The 27,713-nt window shown below is 40.6% G+C and overlaps 1 protein-coding gene across 1 annotated transcript in view; it reads right to left on the minus strand.

Moving 5' to 3' along the window:
• The window catches only part of ADAMTSL1 (ADAMTS like 1), a gene marked incomplete at its 5' end in the record, with an annotated part of 243,354 nt that extends 239,701 nt beyond the window's left edge, over positions 1 to 3,653 (minus strand). Inside the window, one exon of the mRNA XM_083354613.1 lies at positions 3,597 to 3,653. Within this exon, the coding sequence (XP_083210739.1) occupies positions 3,597 to 3,653 (57 nt within the window). The remainder of the gene's footprint in view (positions 1 to 3,596) is intronic.
• Between the last annotated feature and the right edge of the window lie 24,060 nt (positions 3,654 to 27,713).

Raw genomic sequence — 27,713 nt, forward strand, 5'->3', positions numbered from 1 at the left:
CGTTAACATATAGTGTATAATAACATTTGGCAATAAAGATGAATGCTTTTATTTTGATGAACAGTGGAGAAGACTACCAAAACATGTTTTGGAGATAGCTAAATTATGCCTGTTACTCCAGTTTGTCCTCACAGTTAAAAAGAAGAAGAGGGCACCCTTCCAGTTAATACAAAGCAAGAACTGGGCTAGACGTCCATTTCTGAGATGCAATTAAGAAATGCTAAATATTTTTCTGGACAGCAGCTCATCTCTACAGAATCTCTCTCAAAGTCTGTCAGCAATTTATCTGCTAGATTACAAGTTATGGATAGATTTAATATCTTTCATTGATTCACCTATATTATGTTTTAAAACTGGTTGTTCCTGGATTAAAACTGACAATCCACGTATATTCCAAATATAATAGAATATCAGTGGGGTCCTTGCTGTTCTTTGAGCTTGGTGGTTTTCTTGCAGACATTTCATTACCAAACTAGGTAACAGCATCAGTGCTCCTCATGATGTTACCTAGTTTGATAATAAACATCTGCAAGAAAACAACCAAGTTCAGAAAGCACCAAGGGTCCCACAGTTCAATCCTGAGCTACAAATATTCTCTTCTATCAACACAGCATCTTTTCACGAGGGAAGATGAAGGCGAATTCATCTCCATGTTGCTGGGATGAATTGGGGAGAGGAGTGTGACATAAAAAAAACCTCCAAGGATTTCTGGAAACCATACTCAATTTCTGAGCAATAAATATAAGATATGTAACCATTGCAGCGATGGCGAACCTTTTAGAGACCGAGTGCCCAAACTGCAACTCAAAACCCACTTACGTATTGTCGGGTGCCGTGTGGGCGTGGCCCATTGGGTGGGAGTGGCCCATTGGGTGGGCATGGCTGCGGTGGTAATGGCAGACTGGGTGGGACTAAAAAGTTCAATCAATCAATTCCAACTTTGCGAGAGCTTTTTTTTTCCCTGCGAGAAGTTGAAATTGATTGATTGAACCTTTTTTTTTGCAACAGCGGCGGAGGCCTCAAGTGAAAAGGTTTTATAAAACCCAGCTGAAGGCCTAGGACTGGGGCAATGGCATGTGTGCCCAGAAAGAGGGCTCTGCGTGCCACCTGTGGCATGCGTTCCATAGGTTCACCACCACGGCATTTAGGGTATATACAATACTACATAAATTGAAGAGAATAATAGAATAACAGAGTTGGAAGGGATCTTGGAGTTAAGCTTTATTTTCATTTTTTACTGTGGGCACACTGGCACACATTAAACATGAAATTCTGCCTGCTCTCAATAGAAAATATATATATACACATACCCAACATATATATATATATATATATATATATATATATATATATATATATATATATATAGAGAGAGAGAGAGAGAGAGAGAGAGAGAGAGAGAGAGAGAGAGAGAGAGAGAGAGAGAGAGGGGGAGAGACATAGGGACACGGTGGCTCAGTGGGTTAGGATGCTGAGCTTATCAATCAGAAGGTCGGCAGTTTGGTGGGTCGAATCCCGAGTGCCACGTAACAGAGTGAGCGCCTGTTACTCATCCCAGCTTCTGCCAACCTAGCAGTTCGAAAGCATGTAAAAATGCAAGTAGAAAAATAGGGACCACTACAGTGGGAAGGTAACAGCGTTCCGTGAGCCTTTGGCGTCTAGTCATGCCGGCCACATGACCACGGAGACGTCCTCGGACAAGCGCTGGCTCTTCGGCTTTGAAACGGAGATGAGCACCAGCCCCTAGATTTGGAAACGACTAGCACGCATGTGCGGGGGAACCTTTACCTTTACTTATACACACATACCCATATTTATATATACGTATGTACATGTATGTATATATTCTAGTCCAACCCACTGCTCAAGCAGGTGACCCTATACCATTTCAGACAAATGGTTGTCCAAACTCTTCTTAAAACCTCCAGTATTGGAGTACCCACATCTTCTGAAGGCAAGCCATCCCACGGATTAATTATTCTGTCACGAAACTTTTCATTGGTTCTAGGTTGGTTCTCTCCTTAACAGAATAACAGAATTGGAAGGACAACACAAGTCCTTGTTAGACATAACCCAATTACTGCTGGGCTTACAGGAATGAAAACATTCTTCACACCAAGAAAACGGTTTGCTGGAGTTTTTGTGCTAAAGACTCATTCTATGTACCTTAAATGTTCTCCTGTGTGCAAGTGCAGGGCTAGTGAAGGTGATAGAATTGAAGCTAATTACAGCAGTGGACATTGGCTGAAATTAGAACGGCCTTCCACAACCAGCCACCCTCCAAACATTGTATGTTAAACAACATTTTTCTTCATCTAGAGCTAATGTTGACCACATTGGTTGTGAATGATGGGAGCCGCTGTTCAGGACACTTAATAAGCGGCAGGTTAGGGAAGAGGAATTTCCGAATAATAGCCCAGTTCTACAAGTTCAATTCAATTCCAGCGAAGCGAATTCAAGAATCCAAATGACTGCAGCCAATTGAAATGAAATATGATACTGCCATCACTAGGAAAGCATGATCCTCCATAACTATGAAGCAAACTCATGAAGCTTACGCAATGAACCCATGCAACGAACGGTTTGCTTAATTCGCATTTGCACAAAGATGATTTTTTTTCTTCTTCAGAATTTTCCAAAAACATATTAAAAGTCTCTGGCAATTATTTTTTTATCCCCCCCCCCCATTCTTCTCAGCCATTATAAAATTCTAATTACAAATTTTTTTAAAAAAATATTCCCCCCCTGAAATATAGTTTCACCACTACCTCCCACAACAAGCGAACTGCATTAAGTTTGCTTCGGAAGTGACATTAAAACACACCGTGCGTGGCTCCACTGGAAATATGATTGGAGATAAGACAATTGGACCCCCTCACAAGGTTATTCACAGGGACGCGCTCATTTCCAAGAGTTTTACCCCCAAGGAAAGGGGAGGAGGGTACAATTAGAGGAAAGCCAAGCTACTGATACCCAGACTTATCTACCGCCAAAGCAGCGCGCCCTTAAGATGGAGAACCTCTAGCGTTTCGCGCGAACCCAACAGCGGGCACAGACCATCCGCTGCTCTATCAAGAACTGGGTCGCTGCGGGGGGCGGGGGGGGGCGGGGAACCTGCTTCCCTGCCTAATCCAAAGCAGGGAGAAAGAGCTTGAAAATAGACAGAGGAAGGGAGGCAAAAAAAAAAAAAAGCAGCAGAGTCGAAACCCCGCATCTCTTCTCCGGGTGAATCGTTTCTCAGCGCTGCTTCGGCGCCACTGGTTCCAGAGAAACTTCGCCTGAAGCGGGACTTCCAGAAGTTGCTCTCCGGCAAGGCGCGTTCTCGAAAGCCTGCCAGCAACGCCCAAGGGGAGTCCTACCGCCCACCCACCCCCACGACGCCCAGTTTAAAGACCCGAGTTCAGCTGGCACGTCTGAACGGGACCGCTAGCAACTGTCCCGAGAAAGCGTTTGCAAAGGGAGCAGCGCCGCTCGCTCTCTCCACACACACACACACACACAGACACACACACAAAAACACCCCACACCCCGTCCCGTTCTCCGTCCTGGAGTCACTCTCCAAGCAAAGAAGGCAGGAGAGGAGAAAGCGCCTTTACCAGAAGCAAGGAAGCCAGGAGAAGAGCGCTAGCCGTTGCCCGGCGGCAACAGTCCATGCTCGGAGCTCGGTCGGGCAGGCGCGCCGCGCTGCTGCTGCTGCTGCTGCTGCTGTCAAGGCTCGGCGGCGGCCGCGGGAGCTCTAACGCGTCAGCCGCTGCCTATCAGCTCCTTCCATCAGCCCCGCTCGCGTTTCCTGCCAGGACTGGGAGAGCGGCGGGGCCGATCTGCACGGAATCTTTTTTTTTTCCCGAACAGGCAGCCAGCCAATCAGGCCTCTGCTAATCAGACATGCCGAATAACAAAAGGGAAGGGGGGTCCCGGCGAAGGATAACGGGAGGGCGGAGGAAAAAAAGGCAAGCGGGGGGGGGGGTTCGAGAAGAGGAGCGAACTCAGCTGCGAAAAGCCCGGGCGTCTCGGATCGTTCATTTCGCCCAACGGCGGCGGGAGCTGCTCGGGTGTAGAAGTTGTGAGGGAGATGTTGCTCTTTCTTTTTTTCCCCTTCCTTCCTTCCTTCCTTCCTTCCTTCCTTCCTTCCTTCCTTCCTTCCTTCCTTCCTTCCTTCCTTCCTTCCATTCCTCTTTCTTTCTTTCTTTCTTTTCTTTCTCCCTTCCTTCCTTCCTTCTTTCTTTCTTTTTCTCCTTTCTTTCTCCCTTCCTTCCTTCCTTCCTCCCTCCCTTCCTTTCATTCCTCTTTCTTTCTTTCTTTTCTTTCTCCCTTCCTTCCTTCCTTCCTTCTTTCTTTCTTTTTCTCCTTTCTTTCTCCCTTCCTTCCTTCCTTCCTCCCTCCCTTCCTTTCATTCCTCTTTCTTTCTTTCTTTCTTTCTTTCTTTCTTTCTTTCTTTCTTTCTTTCTTTCTTCTTTCTTTCTTTCCTTTCTCCCTTCCTTCCATTTCTTTCTTTCTTTCTTTCTTTCTTTCTTTCTTTCTTTCTTTCTTTCTTTCTTTTTCTCTTTCCTTCCTTCCTTCCTTTCATTCCTCTTTTTCTCTTTCTTTCTTTCTTTCTTTCTTTCTTTCTTTCTTTCTTTCTTTCTTTCTTTCTTTTCCTTCTCCCTTCCTTCCTTCCTTCCTTTCATTTCTTTCTTTCTTTCTTTCTTTCTTTCTTTCTTTCTTTTTCTTTTCTTCCTTCCTTCCTTCCTTCCTTCCTTCCTTTCTTTCTTTCTCTTCCTTCCTCCCTTCCTCTTTCCTCCCTCCCTCCCTCTCTCTTTCTTTTCTTTCTCCTGCGCATTATTCCACTCAGAAGGAGGTTTAACCCAGGTCAGTAAGGAGGTTTAACCCAGGTCAGTAAGGAGGTTTAACCCAGGTCAGTACTATAGGCCATCTATACGGGCACCACAAGTCCACAAGTCATTAGAAGCAGGAAATCTTCCAGCAGGGTAGGTAAAATAACTCCCCCCCCCCCGTTAATGAGTTTCTGTGCTCTTTGCAAGCATCCGGCCTTCACAAAAACTGTGGCAGATCAGCTCAACCAGTCGCTGGAAAACTTGGCCAAAAGCATACAGTTGTCACTTTGTTTGGGATGGAAAAGGATGCCCACCTGCACGCTGCACGCTGCGGGCAGGCACCCACGCAACGCTTTTGCGGGCTGGGGATGGAGGTTAGCCCAAAACTAAAACGGAGCACCTGACTCCTTTTTCGGGGTGGCAGGAAAGCAGGCAGTTTCTAGAGAGTGAATGGGCAGTGCAATCAATTTTCCAGACAGGTGTTGTCTTCCCTTTGGGAAGAGGTCAAAAAAGTCAAGATGGCAGCCACTGTCACGGTTGAAGCGCCACCCCGTTTTTCATGGAATACAACACACATCTCAAAGGAAGAGGCCTCAATTTACTGGTTATGCACCATCACGGTGCAAGAGTCGTGGGGACACAGTGGTTAAAATACAGCACTGTAGGCAGTGAAAGACTTCCATTAAGGTCATTTTGGTGAAGACTCTGGGGTGTTTTGTGGGCAAACAGCTACTTGTGTAAAACCTGAAACAACTTGTAACTTAACATGTCCTAGCAACACCACTTTTCTGGGCTTTACCCACAATGTTGGCACAGTGGTTAGAATGCAGCATTGCAGATTAATTCGCTGACTGCCGACTGCCAGCAATTTGGCTGTTCGATCCTCACCTGCTCATGGTTGACTCAGCCTTCCATCCTTCCAAGGTCGGTAAAATGAGGACCCAGATTGTTGGGGGCAATAGGCTGACTCTGTAAATTGCTTAGAGAGGGCTGTAAAGCACTGTGAAGCGGTATAGGAGTCTAAGTGCTATTGGTAAGTGCTATTATGGCCATCTTGAATTCTTTGACACAAGTTCCCTTCCTAGAGGAGGGGCTGAGCCCCCTATCCTGGACACCCGGAGTGTCCAACAGTGGCATGCTGGCTGGGGAATTCTGGAAGTTTAAGTCCATAAGTCTTAAAACTACCAAGGTTGGATGCTCCTGCTGTACATTTTGGCTTTCTGCAGGGAAAAAGGAGAAGGGTGGACATAGTGAACCCCCTTTACCTAACTGATTCTGATTCTGTGATCAGATAATAAGAAAGTAAGTCTCGTCATTTCACTTGGGCATGACTGAGGATGAAAGTACTCTAATTGGAAGCTTCCTTTATTTTTATTTTAAAATGTAATAAATTTGTGTATTGGCGATTATAAATATAAAAGAGATTTTCAAAAGCTGTTTTGGTCTACTGCAGGCACGTCAAACTCGCGACATCATGTGACATTGCCCGAGATATTGGGACTTTTTTCCCATTGCCGGCAATGGGGTGGGCACGGTTTTGACATGAAGCATCCGGCCTGCGGGCCGGCAGTTTGACACGCCTGGCCTACTGGGTAAGCCCCCAGGCAAAAACCAGGAGATAGAGAGCTCTAGTTCTGCCTTAGCCATGAAAACCAGCTGGGTGAATTTGGGCCAGTCACTAATTGGCAGCCCAACTTACCTCGAAAGGTTGTGGGGGAAATAGGAGGAGGGAAGAGTACAGTACTAGGTGTGTTATCCATCTTGAGTCATTTATCAAAATAATAAAGATGGGAAATAAATTTACTACTAACTGAACTTGATTATTGGTAACTTCATGGATGTGCTGTGGTGGCTTTATTGGCAACAATTCCGAAGTGATACGCCACTGCCTTCTTTGGGGAAGTTCCCCCACCTATGCACCCTTCCCCCTCCCAGATCCCCCTCCCATGTAATCACCGGTTGTGTGCCTGCTGCTGGCTTTTATTTCCTTTGTGATCTAATTTCCTGAGGTTTGGGTTTAATGGTATTATATTTGCAGCTAAAGGTAATTTGACAGGAAAATTGGCGTGTATCAGTTCAGTTTGCTAGCGGGATTGAAGATTGTTTTTTTAAAAAAAAGGATTGGCACAGAGAAGCAATGTAGTGGACGAACACAAGATCCATAGTTTTTCTCAGTATGTATTAGCATACCTGAATGCAGTTCCAAAGTTTAATTGCTATTTAGATCCTAATCAGTCACTGAACTGCTAGGAGAACTTTTTAAAACAAATTTTACAGTGGCTGAGTCTGCTGAAGAACATATATGGAATAGTCTTGAGATGGAATATAAGACAAACAATTATTTTGAAGAGAAGCGTTCATGTGGTCAAGTCTGCTTCATCATATGCACACGGAGCAATATTATATAGCAAGCAGATGTAATTTTATAAAACCCTAGGACACAATAAGGTTGCAATCTTGTACTTACCTGGGAGAAATATCTACCACGAGCTCAGGTAAATATCTAAGTAGATGTGGACTGGGTTGTCTGGTGAATCTAGAAATACACTTTTGCAACAACAGAAGGGAGCCTCACATGTGGAAAGGTTACAGGTCTTTGAAAGGTTGACACAACCCCAGTAGTAAGATGAAAACCAGTGTTTGTGAATAGTTGGAGATTTTTCTTCCACTTAGAGTTGATCAGGGGCCAAGCCTGAACCCGTGGGGAAGGATAAAAATGCCCATCTTAAAAGGAAGAATCCGGTTTCTCATTTCTTTCCCCCCTTTTTTAGGTATTGCTATTTAAGTCTATCTGGAAACCATTCTTCTTCTTTTTTTTACTAATCGGAGTTGAGGAAAAGGGAGTCTGCATCTGTTCAGAGGCACTTTTTTTCATCTGCATTTCATATGTTCTAAGGTTGAGACTGTATGAAAAACAGAAGCCACAACAGAGCCCTGGTCACATTAATTCTAGGAACACATTTGCGGGGTTTGTGTGTGTGTGTGTGTGTGTGTGTGTGTGTGTGTGTGTGTACATTTGTAAACTTTGCTTTGGGGTGCTGAAGTTATTTGTTGTGACAATGGGAAAGAATAACAATTCTGCAAACAGAATGTGTATTTCCCCTGTTTTTACTGATTTTAGAAATGATTTTCTTTAACAAAATCTAATATTCGGTTACCTAAATATGCAGATATGGGCATTCTGGGCATAAGAACACTAGCACTCCTGCACATATTTGTAGGCATTACCAGCACAAATTGATCAAAAAGTTCTAAAACCACACAGATAAATTCCTTTTCATAAAATTGGCTGATGCTTGCAAATAGTGACAAAACTGAGCAAAGATTTTCCCTTTCAGAACTCTCAGCATCTGCAGCTAATTAAACTGGAATCTACATGTACACAATTTACAAGCCAGTCGTTGTCCAGTGTATTAAAATTGGTGGGAATTACTACATGCAAAAAAATGAAGGAAGAAATGTAACAATATTTAGCAGGTTGCCAAATAGCAGAGCCTGCAGCAGTCTTTCTCTCTCAGACACACACACAAACACACAATTTGACAGCAAAATGTCTGTTATGTTTTCTATATATATATATATATATATATATATATTTAAAAAAGCATAGCCATTATGAACTTTAATGTAACTTCCCCAGTTTCAACTGATTGAGATGTAACGATTTCCAGACAAAGGATGATTACACCTAGAAGGGTTCCTATTTCCAGGAACCTATGGTCTTCCCAGTTGCAATGTATGGCAGTGAAAGCTGGACCATAAGAAAGGCTGAGCGCCAAAGAATTGAAGCCTTTGAACTATGGTGCTGGAGAAGACTCCTACGAGTCCCTTGGACTGCAAGTCAATCAAACCGGTCAGTCCTAGAGAAGATCAACCTTGACTGCTCTTTAGAAGGCCAGATCCTGGAGCTAAACTCAAATACTTTGGCCACCTAATGAGAAGGAAGGACTCACTGGAGAAGAGCCTAATGCTGGGGAAGATTGAGGGCAATAGAAGACAGACGACAGAGAATGAGGTGGCTGGATGGAGTCACTGAAGCAGTAGGTGTCAGCTTAAATGGACTCCAGAAGATGGTAGAGGACAGGAAGGCCTGGAGGATTGTTGTCCATAGGGTCGCGATGGGTCAGACACGACTTCGCAGCTAACAACAACAACAACATACAAGTAGTATGTTATTATCATACATATACCTTTCTCCTCGACTATTTTTTTTCTGCTATCTGACTCAGTGCAAATAGGTTTGAGTGTTCTGGTTAGAGTCCCAACAGCTTAAAGAACACAATCAAGGTAACTTATCCATAGTAGAACAATCAAGTGTCTGAGAATCCTGCATCCAGTTTTGGTCACCAGGATATAAAAAAGATGTTGGGACTGTAGAAAGAGTGCAGAGAAGAGAAACAAAGATGAATAGGGGATTGGAGGCTAAAAACATACAAAGAATGGTTGCAGGAATTGGGTATGTCTAATTTAATAAAAAGAAGGACTAGGGGAGACATGAGAGCAGTGTTCCAGTGCCATAAAGAAGAGGGGGGTCAACTACTCTGCAAAGCACCTGAAGGCAGGACAAGAAGCAATGGATGGAAACTAATCCAGGAGAGAAGCAAACTAGAACTAAGGAGAAATTTCCTGAGAGAACAATTGATCAGTGGAATGATTTGCCTACTAAAGTTGTGAGTGCTGGAGGTTTTAAAGAAGAGATTGGACAACTGTGGTCTGAAATGATATTGGATCTTCTGCTTGAGCAGGGGGTTGGAGTAGAAGACCTCCAAGGTCCCTTCCAACTCTGTTATTCTGTTATTCCGAGAAGATATTGCAATCACAGGGATATTTCATATTCATGTTACTAATTCAACCTTTGTCCACAACACATGTAGTAAATAGGAAATAAAAAGGTAAAGGTAAAGGTTCCCCCGCATATGCGTGCTAGTCGTTTCTGACTCTAGGGGCCGGTGCTCATCTCCGTTTCAAAGCCGAAGAGCCAGCGCTTGTCCGAGGACATCTCCGTGGTCATGTGGCCGGCATGACTAGACGCCAAAGGCGCACGGAACACTGTTACCTTCCCACCATAGTGGTCCCTATTTTTCTACTTGCATTTTTACGTGCTTTCGAACTGCTAGGTTGGCAGAAGCTGGGATGAGTAACAGGCGCTCACTCTGTTACGCGGCACTCGAGATTCGACCCGCCAAACTGCCAACTTTCTGATCACAATTACTTCTTAATATTTATATTGCTACTGTAGTAACCCTATGTTATTAGCACAACCAATGAAAGTTAAGATCCAAATGTTGAGTGTATAATTGTTACTGATAAACCAAACAGCAAAAGAAAGATACAAATTCCTGCAACAGTATAGAAAAACAGTTTCAAAATTGATAAGCATAGCAATAAAAAGGGGAGAAGGGAAAATTTATAACAACACTGGAAGTTGTATTACAAATAGAACAATAAAATATACCTTTCCTTGTTCCAAGACTAGTTCAGATGTTGACAAATGCGCCTCAGTAAACCACTGCTGCAAATCAAGTATAGATTTCTCCCTCCAATGTTGAATAATAATTCTTTGAATAGTTTGATAGATTCCAAAACATGGGACTATAGCCAAGAAGATCATTAATCTTTCATGTACAGTAACTGAGCCATAATTGATAACATATTAAAAATTCTGTTGTTGTCAGCACAAAACACAACAGTAACAGGGCAAGACAAAACCACATGGGTTAAACCTGTGCTAGAGTTGCAAAGGTAGGATAATTGTAATGATAGTCTCTTGAATAATCACTTTTTTTTTGCTGAATTGATCTAATTTTAAAATTGTAAGAAATTTATTTCATACAGACAGTCCTCGACTTACAACCACAACTGAGCCCCAGATTTTTCTTGCCAAATGAGACATTTGTTAAATGAATTTTGTCACATTTTATGACCTTTCTTGCCACAGCTGTTAAATTAGGAGCACAGTTATTAAGTAAATATGGCTTTCCCGTTGACTTTGCAAGTCAGAAAGTTGCAAAAGGTGATCACGGGACCCTGGGACACTGCAACGGTCATAAATGTGAGTCAGTTGCTAAGCATCTGAATTTTGATCACAAGATAATGGGGATGCTGCAACAGTTGCAAATGTGAAAAATGGTCATAAGCCACTGTTGTAACTTTTGAACAGTCACTAAATGTACTGTTGTAAGTCGAGGACTAAATGTATTGTTTAATTCAGTCACTTGTTAAGATTATTAGACCAGGACTTTGAAACATGTTATTTGTAAGAACTCATAACAAATGTAAATTTCATCAACTTCTTTCAACTTTTTATTTAGAAGGTAAGGAACCACAGATAATCTTCCATAAACCTCTAATAGTTGCAGAACTTTGAAGGTGGTTACATCCGTGCCAAATAAATCAAATAAGAAATACTTAAGTTGAATAAATGACCTAAAAGTATTTTTTTTAAACTGCAATGGTTTTAAAACAACTTCTCAAAATTAAATTAACCCTAAGTAATAAAATTAAGTCAAAGGTAAAATGACCACTATACTAACAGAAGGAACTGGAGGAGAATAAGATTAAGGGAGAATGTATTAAGAATGCATGAGTTTCACATTTCACCTGACATCTATCGTTAAAATTACATTTTCTTTCTCTTGCTGCTCAAGACCTTTTACTTAAGAGTCGCTATAATCAAATATAATAGTTCCTCAATCCTTGAGGCCAGCCTTGGGTTTTAGTTTAAGAGCACAGCTCTTGATCTATGTGAATGTGAAGAGATCAAATTTCAATGTTGATCATATATTATTGTCACATATTATTGTTATCCTATCTTGTCACTTTCACAAAAAAAAAATCAAATACATCACAACTCAGAAGCTAGATTACAGGCTGCTGCAGAGTGTTCCTCCATAGCAAACCACCCTGATGGAGCGGTATAATATCATCAAGAAGGAACTGGAGGATAGGGAAAATTGAAACTACTTGAAGGCTTAATGACTATCTCTGTATAGGCAATGAAAGATTTCCATGAAGGTCATTTTGGTGAAGACTCTGAGGTGTTTTGTGGGCAAACAGCTACTTGTGCAAAACCTGTAACGTGTAACTTAAAATGTCCTAGCATCACCACTTTTCTGTGCTTGACTCACAATGTTGGCACAGTGGTTAGAATGCAGTATTGCAGACTGCCTGCAATTCGGCAGTTAGTGTCTCGCTGGCTCAAGGCTGACTTGGCCCTCCATCCTTCTGAGGTGGGTAAAATGAGGACCCAGATTATTGGGGGCAATAGGCCAACTCTCCTAATGAGAAGGAAGGACTCACTGGAGAAGAGCCTAATGCTGGGAAAGGTTGAGGGCAAGAGAAGAAGGGGACGACAGAGAGTGAGGTGGCTGGATGGAGTCACTGAAGCAGTAGGCGTGAGCTTAAATGGATTCCAGAAGATGGTAGAGGACAGGAAGGCCTGGAGGAATGTTGTCCATGGGGTTGCGATGGGTCAGACACGACTTCGCAGCTAACAACAACAAAGTCTGACTCTATAAACTGCTTAGAGAGAGCTGTAAAGCACTGTGAAGCGGTATATAAGTCTAAGTGCTATCGCCAGGGCTTTTTTTTCTCATAGAATGCTCAGAACAGAGTTCTGGCACCTTTTTTGGATGGAACCTTGTAGGGTAGGCAAGGCAGGTTGTATGACGTGTGAGTTCTGGCACCTTTTTCTTTTACAAAAAAAGCACTGGCTATTGCTATTCATTTCATATCCAGTCCAGCCCATTTCTAATCCTAGCTCTAACCTTAACTAAGTAAAATAAGCAACATGTTTTTTTTGACATTTTGCTGATGTAGACAGTGTTTGAATGCTTTAATACAAGTCAGCTCCAGGTCTACTCCCTACCAATCTTGAGTGCTAGATGAGATTGGCTCATATCCATTAGCAATCAGCAGGGACAAAGAGATACTTAAGGGACATTATCAATTTTTTAAAAAAGTGTTCATTTGTTTTAACAGAGGAAAGCCCATCTGTCTTCAAAAGCAGCATCCGCTATAAAGAATTTTTGAGCAGAAAAATGCCTTTGAAATTTATATATTGCCTTTCACATTTGGCTTTAACCACATTTTTCCTTTGGTTTCCTTTCTTGCCATGCATCAGTTTATTTTTAGCTTTGACCCATTCTTTTATTCTGTACATACTTTCATTCCTTATATGCAACACAAAATGTTAGTAGATACATTTGCCGAATAACCCAACCACACATTATCTTATTGTATGCATAGCCCCAACCTATTAGTTCCATTTGTGATTCAGCCTTGTATGAATCCACAACATTGGATTGCTTGCAAAATATGGGTAAAAAGTTCATGTAGACATAGCCAGCATTTTTTTTAACCCACAGATACTACATTGGGCATTCACAGCAATTGTGATGAACGGTATTTGGTGATGTCACAACACAACATTTGCCTCTTACACATTTGCATTTGATGTCACAACGTAAGTATCGAAGGCATGGAGTTTTGTCTCCATTCCCCTGCAGCCATCTCTGGCGACAATCTCATAAATAAATCCAATAAACAATCTAAGGAATAAATCAAACAAACAAAATCAAATGAGAACTTTGGAATGGGTGTGCGATGATCAAAAAAAGAAATAAAGTAAATAGGCGACTATTTTTCTCTGTCTTTCTAATTAGATCTGTTGTAAGCAAGACTAAAGTAAGGCAAAACGGCTTCTATGATAATTAGGAGGCGTGGATGTCACCACTAAATAAAGAAAAATTCCTTTCTTAAAATAGTTTTATTGACGTTTTTAGTAAACATAGAAGAACTAATAGAAACTAAAATAGAAGAAAAAAGAAAAGTATAAGGAAAGTTCAGAAGGTGCAGAAAAAAGGAAAGTGAGAAAAAAGGGGAAAAACAAAACAAATTATTGCAACAAAAACAATAATAAAGAAGTGGCATAGGCTAATATAGTAATTTTTCACCTTCTTTTAAATTTACAAAAAAAAACCAAACCCTTTTCTCCATAGGCTGATTTGGCACCAGGTCTTTGTTGAATATAATGTTTTAATCTATTTAGTTGTGTAGTTTCCATATGATTTCTTTTATGTTATTTTAACTTCTGATTGGGTGCCATCCAGAGCTGGTTAGAAGATGGGTGGCTATATAAATATTTCAAATTAATTAAATAAATAAAATCTATATAGAATTGAAAACTGTGTCTTTTCAGTCCTGATTTGGCAGTATCAAACAAATAATTTATCCCTGATGAAAGAGTCCCATAAAGAGGCATTGTCCAGGATTTCTTGTCACGTCTTGTGGCATGTCCACATCCTTTTCTTCCCAGCGTCATCCAGAATTTTGGGTTGCAGCAGTTCCATGTATAGATCCATTTCTAGATTTGCCTTTTGATGTTTTTGGTTGCGGTCATCCATGCTTTCACACACTATAATGTTTGCGTCAGGTAAAAGTTTTTTTGCGTTTTTCTCATCATCTTCTAAAACATTTATCCATTGAAATTTGTATCCGATCTGAGATATTAGTTATTAATATGTCAATCCAGTTTTTTTAAAAAAAAAAACTCTTTAAGAAAATTAAAAGGTATAGCTTGCCTTAGCTATTTTAACTCTTTCTGCCTGGTCCTTCAGTTCCCTCTAGTGTCCATTTGTTAACTTCATCAAGCCTCCGTTCCTAATATGGCTTGAGTTCCGTTTTAGTTGTTTCTGAGTATACGTATATTATTTAATTACATACTTGCTTTTCAAATCTTACAGCAAAAATAACCAGTATTCCAAATCCTTCCGGTCTCCCAAGGCATTTAAAACTTTCTTAAATCCAAATCCTTTTCTTTCTTCTTTGCATTTAGCCAGTGCTTTTTTTGTAAAAGAAAAAGGTGCCGGAACTCACACATGTCATACAACCTGCCTTGCCTACCCTACAAGGTTCCATCCAAAAAAGGTGCCGGAACACCGTTCTGGACATTCTATGACAAAAAGCCCTGCATTTAGCCAATTGTATATTATTTTAAATTCTCAAGTCTCTGTTTAATTTTTTTTTAATCCAAAGAAGGTAAAACCCATCAGATGTCAAATTAAGCTTGCTGCTTTGAAAATCTCTATTATCCATAAAGTGGCTAAAAGGAACATTTCCAAATGTGATGAGAAAGTCAGTTTGATTGGCTTAGTGTCCTTATTAATGGCTCCGATGCTGCCGAGGCATATTTTATGCTGTTTTATGGTCTCTTCATGAGGAGCTGCCATTGAAAACACTTGTGAGTGATCTCCTGTTCTGTTTTTTCCACCTGGAGAGATTTGGAGGACCGATCTAGTTGCCAGCCTTTTGTTCTTCACTGTAGCTGACATCTCCACTCATTTGCAGAGATGTCTTCAATTAGCCATGATTCACACTGGAAGCAATAACTGAGCAAATATGCTCTTGCATCTGTTTCCTTTCCTTTCCTGCTTGCAGATGTTGGAATTTAAGCAACTTATATTGATTATAAGCTGAGCCTCTATCCAAACTATCTTTGTGTCTAGTTGTATTGACATGCAATGCCCTATAGTGGCATCCTGAGGGGAGAAGTTGAAGCAGATTATGTCCAGGTTGTGAGGAGTCCGTAGATATTTTCTCATCCCTCTTTTTGGTTCATGGAATATCCAAATCCTCAGTGGAAGGCAGGCTGGTTGCAACTGTTTTGTCTGCATTCCTAACTATCCACTGAAGTTTGTATCTGTCCTGTTTGGTTGCTGTGTCAAACCAGACTGTTAGTGAGGTACAAATGACACACTCAATAATTGTTCTCTAGAACTGTATCAGCAGATCTTTGGGCAATCTGAGCTTTCTGAATTGATGCAGGAAGAACATTCTTTGTTCTTAAAACAGAGAATAATAATAATAAAAGTAATTATTTTTATTATTATGTATTATTATTAAAAGTAACAATAATAAAAATAATAAAAGCAGAGAATCACAGAACTATATAAAGTATTATTCCCAAAATGCACGGATCTAACCACCTTGATTGAAAAACCATGCATTCAAACAGTAGAAAACTGCTAGTACTGATATACTTTACAAGTGGGGAAAACTATAATATAAATTTTGCAGCTAATCTCCTTGGAGAGAATCTTTTGCAGTTTATATTTTGAAGGTCACCTGTTTTCTTCTGGGTATAGAATGTTTTTGCATTTAGCATATTATCTGTATGGTTTTACCAGTTATGTTAACTCACGAATTGTCAATATGTTAATAAGAAATACTCACAGCCTATACTTATAAGTAGAAAAGTAATATTTTGATATGCACGAATGTGTTTAAATAAGCAGTAGATTAGGGAGGCAGATATTTTATTGATTGTAGGGTTGAAAGGATTAGTAGGTAAATAATGTATAGGCTGAAGTCTGCTACAACGAGTATGAAAATATTTTTATTGGGAGAAACATAGAGTTGAGAAAAGGAGAATAAACAAAACTGATAAATTATCCATTTCTATTTTCAGTGCTTATGAAAACGTAAACAAAATGTAAATAAATAAATAGGTGCTGAAATAAGCTGGAACAAAATATGAACAAATGTAACGATTATAGAAAAAATTACCTGATTCCTTTTTTTTTTTGCAATTAGTAGAAAGTGACTGGAGCCCATAACAATATAAACCTTCTCCCTGACCTCATCCTTTCCTGGGAATAAAATACTATGATCATACATCAGTCTGACTTCAGTTGAGTATTTTTAAAAACATCCCCCTAATCATATGCTCTAGGTATGGAGGTTTGGCCTCTGATTCATCAAACTCATCATATGTGGCAAAGACCATCATCTTTCACAAACAAAGACAAGCTACAAATCTAGCAAATTCGGCCAGTATTAGGTATGGATTCTGTTCACACCAGATATATACACATAGTGAGAAAACAGCAGCAAAAGTAATATGTACAGTAATCCAAAAACTCTTCAACCGTTCTTTATGTTTTGGATGTGCATTTTTATAGTTTGACCCACGACCTCTCTCTCTCCCCCCCCTCTCTGTGCATCTGTTGTGTATGTGTTAATAAAGAAATAATTAACTTAAATTTCAGGGAGCCAGGAATTAATACGCAACTTGTTCCTCCTATGAGGAAATCTCTCCCCAAATCTGAACAGTATAGGTCCTATTTGTATGTGGCAGAAAAGTAAAGTTTTAATTGTTTTCATGGAATGTATTTTTGTTGCAGATTTTTTTAAATTCATGGCTACACTCTTTTCCCCCCTCAGAATAAACAGTAGGTACTTGGCTAATTCAAAAGAGATCCATTTTACAAATTTGTGTAGAGTTCATTTGTCATAGTTTTAAAAGTAAACTCTAGCTTTTCAGCTTTTTGTCCAGTTCCTAATCTTCTTAGGCCTCCTTTCGATTACTTGATGGGTTAAGCTGAAAAATATACAAGGTAACCATCTGGCCACATCACTACAGCCTTAAGGCATTGGGTCAGTTTCAGCCCCTTTCCTAATAATTCCCGCCCTAAAACCTTCCCCTTTTCACATCTATCATGCATTTGGTCAATTCTGCTAAATTGTTATCTTTATGATCAGACCTTCTTTCAAAAAAGCAACACAAGATGCTCCCCGCTTTCTCTCCACGATCATTCTGAGACGAGGTCACGTACTTCCTCGTGGCTGAGCAAGGGTCCTGAACCTAGGACAGCCAGACCTATCCAACAACTTCAATCAATCAGAATAAAACTGCAAAGGACCTTGGAGGTCTTCTAGTCCAACCGCCTGCTCAAGCAGGAGACCCTATACCAGGGGTAGACAACCTCGGCTCTTTTATGACTCGTGGACTTCAACTCCCAGAATTCCTGAGCTAGGTGGCTCAGGAATTCTGGAAGTCCACGAGTCATAAAAGAGCCGAGGTTGCCTACCCCTGCCCTATACCATTCCAGACAAGTGGCTGTCCATCTTAAAAGCCTCCAGTGACGAAGCACCCACAACTTCTGAAGGCGAGCTGTTCCACTGGTTAATTGTTCTCACTGTTAGGAAATTTCTTTTTAGTTCCAGGTTGTTTCTCTCCTTGATTAAAGCTAAATGCTTGAATGCTTAAATGCTGAAAAGTGGTTGGAAAGTTTAATGCTGGCCAAAGTAATAAAAACATTTTAAACTACTAAATGCATTTATAAATAAGCATAGGCACAGAAGAAAAGAAATAAAATACAGGAAACTGTGCCATCAACGTAAATGGGTAAGCTTTTTGAGCACTTCCTGGATTCAAATAACTAAAACATGTATATGGAAAAGTTATTTGGTAAAATCATTGAAACATGTGGTTTTTGTTTGCGCATATTGCAAAAAATGAACTCTTACCTGTTTACAACTTTGAATATGAATTCGCTGTTATGCTGTAGCAAAAAGTTTGGGAAGAGTTCATATTGTTATTGATAATAGCTTAGAGGCTATCAAGTTCCATATTATTTTTTTCCAGTGCTGATGTTTGGTCTGCAAAAATCAGTATTTTTCATATATGATGGATTAAACAGTTTCAATATGGTGGAAATTCAGGAAATTATTAAACAAATCAGATAAAATTCTGCTTTAGATCTGGGTAGGCAGGAAAACCCACCGTATCATCACATAAAACGAGAAAAAGAACAAATTATTGCTGTATTTCATTGTTAATCTCTCCATTAGAAGTTGAATAGGAACATTTGTCGTGTAACATGGAGTGCTGCTCTCTGCTCTCTGCTACCCAAATGACCTCAACATCTTTTCCATGCTGTATCTTGGATCCCAGTTTAGAAATTCTAACATCCTAACAATCTAACAGTCACTACATTACAAGATTGAGTTTCTCCCATGGGAAATTGCTCTTCATTAACTTTGCAGAAAATTAAGAATTAAATTATAGTGAAAAAAGGTTTGGCAATATCCATATGGCAACAGATATCAAAGAGTGCCTTCAGTTTTGCCCATCTTGGAAATGAATACATCACGTTCTAACTTTTATAAATGTGAGTTGAGTAAAGAGATCCATGACTTCAATCTTGTTTTTTTTTTTTATTGTCTAGCACAGGGGTAGGCAACCTCAGCTCTTTTATGACTCATGGACTTCAACTCCCAGAATTCTTGAGCCAGCATAGCTGGCTCAGGAATTCTGGGAGTTGAAGTCCATGAGTCATAAAAGAGCCGAGGTTGCCTACCCCTGGTCTAGCATCAAGTGACACAAGGAACCGAGGGTTATCGCACATGTCTGGATGTTCAGACACGCAAGAAGACCTTTCTTTGGAATATTTGCTGAGAATCTTGACAACAGAAAGAAAACTGTGCACTAATTCAGCTAAATGTGAGAGAAACCAGAAGACCAATCCTTAAGTTCATTGAAGAAGAGTTTGATTTTAAAAAGCCAATTTACCAAATCATCCAAGGAGCCAAGTTGATAAAGAAGTGCTTGCTCTTCAGTGAAAGGATGGAAGATATTGGATCCTCCCCCATTCAATAGTCATCATTGTGAAAAAGCTATTAGCACAGGAATAAAGACTTCAAGTAAGGCCTTTCCTCTTCCCATAAGCAGAGGCCCAAGCTAATGCAATTACCTTTTCCTGAGGAAATGCTATTTGAACACTTGCTTTGAAGCAGTTCCTCTCTGGATCAAGAAGGTATAACTGGCTATGAGCTCAAGTTTTGGCTGCGTCCCAGTGACATCACCTGACCCACACCAGGTTAGTGGGGAAGGATTGGACCCTTAGGCCCAATCTTGTTTCTCGGATGTACTATAATATATTTCAAGAAGGAATATCTGAAAAAAATGTGTACTTGGGGAACAGAAAATGAATTTTGGGCTGCACGTTTCCTCTCTTTATTAATTGCCTGAGTGTCTAGATTTAATTATTTGTTCCCTCTTAGCTCTTGGCTTGGAAGAGGACTCCAAAGAACAGCAGGAACCAGCGCAGAGGCCAACGTGGAGACTGTTGTGGGGCGAGGAGGATTGCAATTCAACGCAAGGCAGTTCCCCTTTTGGCTCAGTAAAGTGAGGGTTGTGGGTCTGGTAGACGCTTCTACCTGGATCCCTGCGCAAACTCCATCACTCCTTGGAATTCCTCCAAATTGAGGTTGATTTATGGCTGGGGCTGCAGCAAGCTGCTTGGCTCTTCTGGTGGCTGATTGGAGTCTGCTTCCTGCTGGCATCTGCTGACAGGGGTGGACATCAGACTTGGTCAGTCTTTTTCTTGCCACTGAAAACACCTTGGCCTTTAGCTGGCCTCAGTAGACTATAAGAGGAAAACAACCTTAGTATAATGTATTGGGGTTTTTGCTTGTACTGATTCACGTATCTGTTTAATTGCTGCATTAACGGTTGCTCATTGGTCTGTATGTGTAACGGTTACTGACTAAGCCAGACTTGTTGTCTCCAGGGCTATCATTGGTAGCTTTGGGGCGGGAATGGCTTCCTTCAAATCTATTGGTCGCTGCCTAGTGGCCAACCGTATAAATAGCTGCGCAGCAGCCACTGTTTCAGTTCTGTTCTGTTGAGTTCAATAAAGCATGTTGCTGTTTTGAACCTTCCGTCTTGTTCAATGCCTGCAAAGAACGTGCTACACAACACTTAGTGTGTTTTTGTTGTTGTTGTTCAATGAGGAGTTCAGGGTGATGTCACAAGTTCTAGCTGAAGGATACTGAGATGGCAAGATTTATTTATTTCATTCTAAACTCTATGGATGCCCTGGCCTGTTACCCTTCAGGATTTTTTTTGGGTACTTGTGGAGAGTGTAAGGAAGATGATCTTGATAGACATAGGCCAGGTCTGTTACCAAAGTGACAAGGGGAAAAAGATGGCTTAGGTCTAAAACAAGAATTATGGGTAAGCAGCTCAGGCAGAACTCCCTAGTTCACATAATGATAAGGTGGGGAGTGGGGAGTAAAAAACAGTCAGACCTGCAAGATTCTGTTACTATATTTGATATTAATTAAGGTAGTTTTATGAGGGACGCGGTGGCTCAGTGGGTTAGGATGCTGAGCTTGTTGATCAGATGGTTGGCAGTTTGCCGGGTCAAATCCGAGTGCCACATAACAGAGTGAGCACTTGTTACTCGTCCCAGCTTCTGCCAATGTAGCAGTTCGAAAGCACATAAAAATGCAAGTAGAAAAATAGTGACCACTACGGTGGGAAGGTAACAGCGTTCCATGTGCCTTTGGCATCTAGTCATACCGGCCACATGACCACGGAGACGTCCTCGGACAAGCGCTGGCTCTTCGGCTTTGAAACGGAGATGAGCACCGCCCCCCTAGAGTTGGAAACGACTAGCACGCATGTGCGGGGGAACCTTTACCTTTAAGGTAGTTTTAGTCTTTTAATGGCATTCGTTTCTTGATTTCATCTACATAGGGATTTAGAAATAGACACATGAAGCAGTATGTCAGCTGATTCCCCCACTCCTTTGCAATAATTGATTCACTAAAGGTGGAGGTAAAGTTTAATTGGCATTAGATTTTATTTATGAAGAGAATATAGCTGAATGGAAAAAAGTTGATACTCTGTACAAACTTCACAAAGATCCAACGGGATGGTTGTGATTGTATACTTTGATGAAAACCTTTAAATTTAATTGATTAGAGGATTAACCTAAGACTTTTTATCAGTATCACTAGGGAAATAGGTTCATTTTAAACTTATAGAGAAAACTGCATCTGTGGGATTTGATGTATTATGAATGCTGAGTATGCCTAAGTAAAACTACTTTCAATAAATTGCATTAAACCTCTACAGCAGACATGTCAAACACAAGGCCCGGGGGCCGGATCCGGCCCGCGAAGTGATATTTCATGTGGCCCGCGAAGCCATCCTGGAAACAGTGAGGGAACGGCCCCCACTGCCTTGGCCCTGGCCCAGAGACCCTCCTCCTGCCAGAGACCCTCAGATCTGTCCCACTCCTGCCCAGGCCCCCATAGGCACCCTTGATGCGAACGATGTAGAACTGGCCATGCCCACCCAGTAGGCCATACACACTTTAGCCACGCCCACCCAGTAGGCCATGCCCACCCTGGCCATACCCACCCGGCCCCTTGAGGGCAACCGCAATGCTGATGCGGCCCTCAATGAAATTGAGTTTGACACTCCTGCTCTACAGTGAAGAATTACAGCATCTTCCCCAGTTTTCACAGGTTGTTATACTGCACAGGCAAATTTTTACAGATGCTGATTTTAACTGTAAACGTAAACATTTACAAAATTCAAAGCAGAATGCAGTATATTGCCAAAGAAATGAATTACATGTTAGTCTGGATTCCAATTAGGCTTCGAATAGAAATGATCTCCCACATCTTTTTTCTTGAATCTTGTTTTTCTTTTAATACAGGTATTTAGAAATGAAAACGATCCCCCTACCTCTCATTGTTACTGAATGTAACATACAAAGTAGTCTTTGAAACACCTGAGCTAAGACAGGTATTCAAAATGCCTGCTGAATCACTGCAAAGCATCCTGTACTTTGAAACTGTATCTACCATTTCTAGAGTAGCATTCAACAACAGGCCAATCTTTAGCAGTACTGCAATGGAATCCTCCTAAGGCCCAATTTAGCTAGAAGAATAAAAATAAAACTTTTGCCTTTCAGTTGGTAAATGAAGCAGTAATTTACATTATAGTATTTCCTAGACAATAGGCTTAACTTAATGTTGGCAAACCAACCAAGCTGGCAAACAACTAGGAAAGATTTTTTTTTATGTCTGATTGTTTTATCTATCTTGTTTACATATTTTACAACCTTGATGATATTAACAGCACTTATTTTCATATGTAATTTGGTACTTGTTATTCTTGTTTCTGTTACAGAAATTTTAACAGGTTTTTTTTCCAAGTTCAGAATTTATTAAGATCACACATAATTGTATGAAATTATAGTAAGTCAGACAATAGGCCCTTTCAGCCTAGATTTCCTTAACCTGGCTCCCTTTCAATTTTTTCCAGGGCAACATCCATCATCATGGACCATCCGGTCTCATGGTAATGAGAATTGTAGTTTGCAGTCGATGGAAGAAGCCAGATTGCAAAAATCTGGTTCATTTTGTTTGATTGGGTCTTTTAAAAGGCATTAAAATATAACAAAAGAATATATTCTTCCAAATAAGGCTTTCGATCTGTGGTTCTCTTTCTCTGCAGCCAGTTCCAATCAGGGTTGACAGGTGGGCAAAGGCACAACCTGAGGTTTGTGGGGTGACTTAAGTCTTGTTTAAGTTCCTGTTTTATATGTCCATAAAGCCACTTAATGAAGCTATCTATCAATATATGGTGAAAAGTATCATCAATATGTTGGTATCTAGCTGTGTATCTCAACATCTGGTTAACCAAGTGATTTGTGTTGAGATCTTGTCTCAATGCCTAGAGGTTATTTGGTTTTCAGTGGAAAGGAACAGGCTCAAGTTCAAGATGTCAATGACAATATGTGTGTGTGTGTGTGTGTATCCTTTTGTTTTTGTGTTTGGTTTCATTTTTTATTTTACATTATTTTATGCAGATATGTTTGAAAAATGTATTAATAAAAATATATGGTTAAAAAAAATCTCTGACATGACCAAGTGGCTATGGATGCATGCTTCTTCTGATGCTAGAGATTCTCCATCTTGATTTTTCCTCATAAAGAACTGATTGGAATTAGGGATCCATCTGGACTCACAGTTTTCCTCAAAAAGTGGGTAGGTGTTGTGACTAGGAAGATTCATCTGAAATATTTCCTGGACTTGAAATCCCATCTCAGTCATAACTCCTTGGTCACCTCCCACACAGCTATATGAAGAGACCCCCTCTCTCCCGTCATTTCTTGCTCCATAAGATCAGAACAGGCCTGCTTCCTGGCTCATCCATTACGCAGTGTCACGATGGAATCAAAGCAACCATTTGGAATAGCATCCCCCACCTTGCAAGATTCAAACTGCTATGACACTGCATGCGTTTGAAAACCATTTTGGGAGAGGACATATGATATGAGAGTCAATTTGCTCTAGTCTAGTGGTTAAGGCCCCAGCTAGAAACTGGAAGACCATGAGTTCTAGTCCCTCCTTAGGCATGAAAGCTGGCTGGGTGACTTTGAGTTTGTTACTCTCTCTCAGCTCAACCCACCTCACAAGGTTGTTGTTGGAGTATTAGGCATGATCACTACCTTGAGTTATTTATAAAAATAATAACGGTAAGATATAAATACATACTAAACATAAATAAAATATATAAATAAATAAATTCCAAATAGCTAATAGGGGGCAGCAAATAGACAAAAGGAACTCTCAACTTTATTGCCATCCAGTGATTGTCTAGGGCAGGGGTAGGCAACCTCGGCTCTTTTATGACTCATGGACTTCAACTCCCAGAATTCCTGAGTCAGCATAGCTGACTCAGGAATTCTAGGAGTTGAAGTCCATGAGTCATAAAAGAGCCGAGGTTGCCTACCCCTGGTCTAGGGTTTTGCAGCCCACATATGTTAGCCCTATTTTCTAAGTTACAACCCTTCCTATCAACCTGAGCAGGGTTCCCCAAAATGTGAAGCATAGCTCCCTTGAGGAGGTGCAGACAGAGTCCAGAGGAGGTGAGAAGACCCTTTAAGTTACACTGTTAAAATAAATCCACCTTTCCCAAAGTTTCAGTGTATTGTTTTCAATACTCTTTGATTCTCTGTGTTTGAATTTTTAGAGGGGTGTAGATTAACATTACACTAAAGGGAGGCTTGATGGGGAAAAAAAATTTAGGAACTCCAGTCCTGGAGTTTCAAATACACCAAGTCATCCCTCTCCTTTCTCAAAAGTTGGAGCACTTGATAATTAAATACCTCCATTTTGCCATAATTCTTACAGGCAGACAAATGAAGTCCTGTATAGCCAGGAAGCAATAAAGGAAGGAAGGCTTCATTTTCCTTACAACGTTCAACAAGGTATGGCTCTGCTCATGGGACACGAAGGTTTGGTGTTATATATGTGTATACATAGAATGCATGTAAGTGCATGTGTAAAGAGAGAGCAACAATTCCCATCAGGAAAAAGCTAGCCAAGTACAGAAAGACGAAAGCCAACAACAGCAAACACTGCAGCCCCCTCTAGGGTACCACAGTGGAGTTAAATACGAAAACAGCAACTGGAAGCCATGAAGAAAGAAAGAGAATTATGAAGTTGGATTCTTGGAAAGCAGTTGGAAAGAAATGAAGAAAACAACAACAGCAGCAGAATTTATTCCCCCCCCCCACCAAAAAAGGACAAAACGTCTCCCTCAAAAGTTTCTAAGGTAAGGAACCACTAGACAGTATTTCCCATGTGCCTTGAGATACCTTGGCTTTTTGAAACACAATCTTCTAGAACCATTTTTGGAAAGCCTGCAACAAAGGTCCAAAAATGAAGGAAAAATTCTGGGTGCCTTAGTCGCAGAAATCAAGTGTATCGATCAGACATGACAATTCTATAGCAAGAAAAAAATATTCTGCAATTGCATTTGAAAAACCATCCAGAGCAGCGGTCCCAAACCTTTCCGGCTTTGCAGACCAGCGGCGGTGGGGGGGGGGAGGGGATGGTTCCAGGCCGCACAAGCAGAAGGCGCTCACAAGCTTCACTTGTGCAAACAGTGGGCCCTTGTGCTAGTGTGTGCAGCCCCGTCCTTGTGAGCAGCACACGTGTCCGCGTGCCTATCATTTACACAAAGAGAGCTTCGCATGTCAGTGCACTCATCCACTGTTTGTGCAGCCCTACTCAGAACGGGCCGTACCCCTGGGGTTGGGGACCCCTGAACTAGAGGAGAAATGCATCCACTTGTGCAATGATATTTGTAACTTTATTTTATGTAGACTGTGTTTTCCGTAGGATACTTCTGCAAATTTAAATAGCACCTGCCTCCCGAAGCAGCATATCTTAAATGCTAGCTCTCGAGAGCCAAAGTGGAAGAAGGGAATGCTCTTTCGAAGGTTTCCGAACATACCTTATCGGTTATTATTTGGCACAAAATACTAGGCTATATAGTCTTTTGGCTGGACTGATTCAGCAGGGCTGTTATGAACTTACACCCACGTGTCATGGAGACCCTTGGTTTAGTTGCACTTATAAATATCCTGTAAATGACATAGCAGGTTTAAAACAAGCAGCAGATGGCTGTTTCTAGTTCATGCTGGTCTGGGGAGAGGAATCAATCTTTATGGTTGTGTCACTTGAAAATGGTCAGTTTTTGAAGATACACAAAAACAGCGTAGTTTGGACTTGTTGAAATTGTTTTCCCAGATGTTAGTTGAACTCAAATAGTTTTGCTTTGCCACGTTTTTAATTCTAAGCACAGTCCATGTGGACTAACAGGAATGGTTAGACACATGTAATCTGACAATTTAGCACTAAACTTGTTTAATAACAAATACACAGGACTGAAGTCAGTAAAATTCACTTCCTAAGTCAGTTTATTTAAGAGTACCCCTTAATTTGATTTACTGATTGCTGAGTTTACACTTGGCTTTTTTTTTTTACATGAATAATTTGGCTGGCTGCTAGAGCTGCTTTTTTGATGTAAATTCCACTACAGTCTCTTAAAGAAAGGCCTTTCCTATAAAAAATGTTCAAAGATTACAGACTCAAAATTGTACTTAAGTGTTAACCACTATCCTTATTGGAATGGTAAGTAATTGGCAGTTACTGTATGTGTAACTGAGAAAATAATTAAATGGCCTTCTAAATTTGTAGCTGAGGCAAACTGTTCTACCTCCATGCAATTAATAGTCACTTTTAACAATGTTATTTTATGGAATATTCAGAAGGGTTTCATCAAAGTAAGTCTATTTTCCCCAAATTGCATTATCTTCCCTTGAATAGTTTACTGATGGAAAAATGAATTTCTTACCTCAGGACAGTATAACCAGCATTAGTTTGATTATACATACCACGGGCACTCACTGAGTTTCCTTGTAGGGGAGATAAGCACAATAAATATGTAATAAATAAATAAAATAAAAACACAAAGAGACAAGATGTGTTAGTGATGAAAATACTACTTTGGTGGGGGTGTCTGTATATATGTAAGTACATGTATGTAAGTGTGTGTGCATCTGTAAGTTATTTGTTAAAATTTAATACTAAAACATTTATCTAAACTGTCAATTCAATTTGTTAATGGCAGAGATCTGAGACGCATTATTTCTTGTGACTACACATGCAAGGTTCCCCCACACATGCGTGCTAGTCGTTTCTGACTCATCTCCATTTCAAAGCCGAAGAGCCAGCGCTTGTCCGAGGATGTCTCCGTCGTCATGTGGCCGGCATGACTAGACGCCAAAGGCGCACGGAACACTGTTACCTTCCCACCGTAGTGTTCCCTATTTTTCTACTTGCATTTTTACGTGCTTTCGAACTGCTAGGTTGGCAGAAGCTGGGACGAGTAACAGGCGCTCACTCTGTTACGCGGCACTCGGGATTCGACCCACCAAACTGCCGATCTTCTGATCGTCAAGCTCAGCATCCTAACCCACTGAGACACATGCATAGTACAATTGAATAACTGGCTTATCCCTGATTATGTTGCCATAAAAAAAATCCTGTGCTAAACCAACTTCATTCTTCTTGCAGCAGTTCTAAGAGTCCTGGGATATTATCAAGCCCTAATTGGCATCTACTGTGTTTTGTTTTTCCTTTTGTGTTTGTTTTAATTTTCTTTTCGGTATTTCACCAGTTAAAAGTATATTGTCTGTTAGAAGAAAAGGACCATTTTCCTTGGGAAAATTCTTAGCTTGTCCAGCATAAAGCATGAGACCAGCCAAAAAAGACTTTTAAAGCTCCGTGGAAGTGAGTACATGTAAGTTTTATCAGTAGGGGAATGGTAAAAGTACTTCAGGATACAAGGGCAGGAAATGTGCAATCAACTTCTAAACAAGTTCCTTCCTTTCCCCCTCACATTGCTTCAAGGATCTACTGAGCTGATGAAATATTTTGGAATGGTATCTGGCTAACCTTCAT

This window comes from Vipera ursinii (genome assembly GCF_947247035.1).
Source record: "Vipera ursinii genome assembly, chromosome: 2".
Classification (NCBI taxonomy): Eukaryota; Metazoa; Chordata; class Lepidosauria; order Squamata; family Viperidae; genus Vipera; species Vipera ursinii.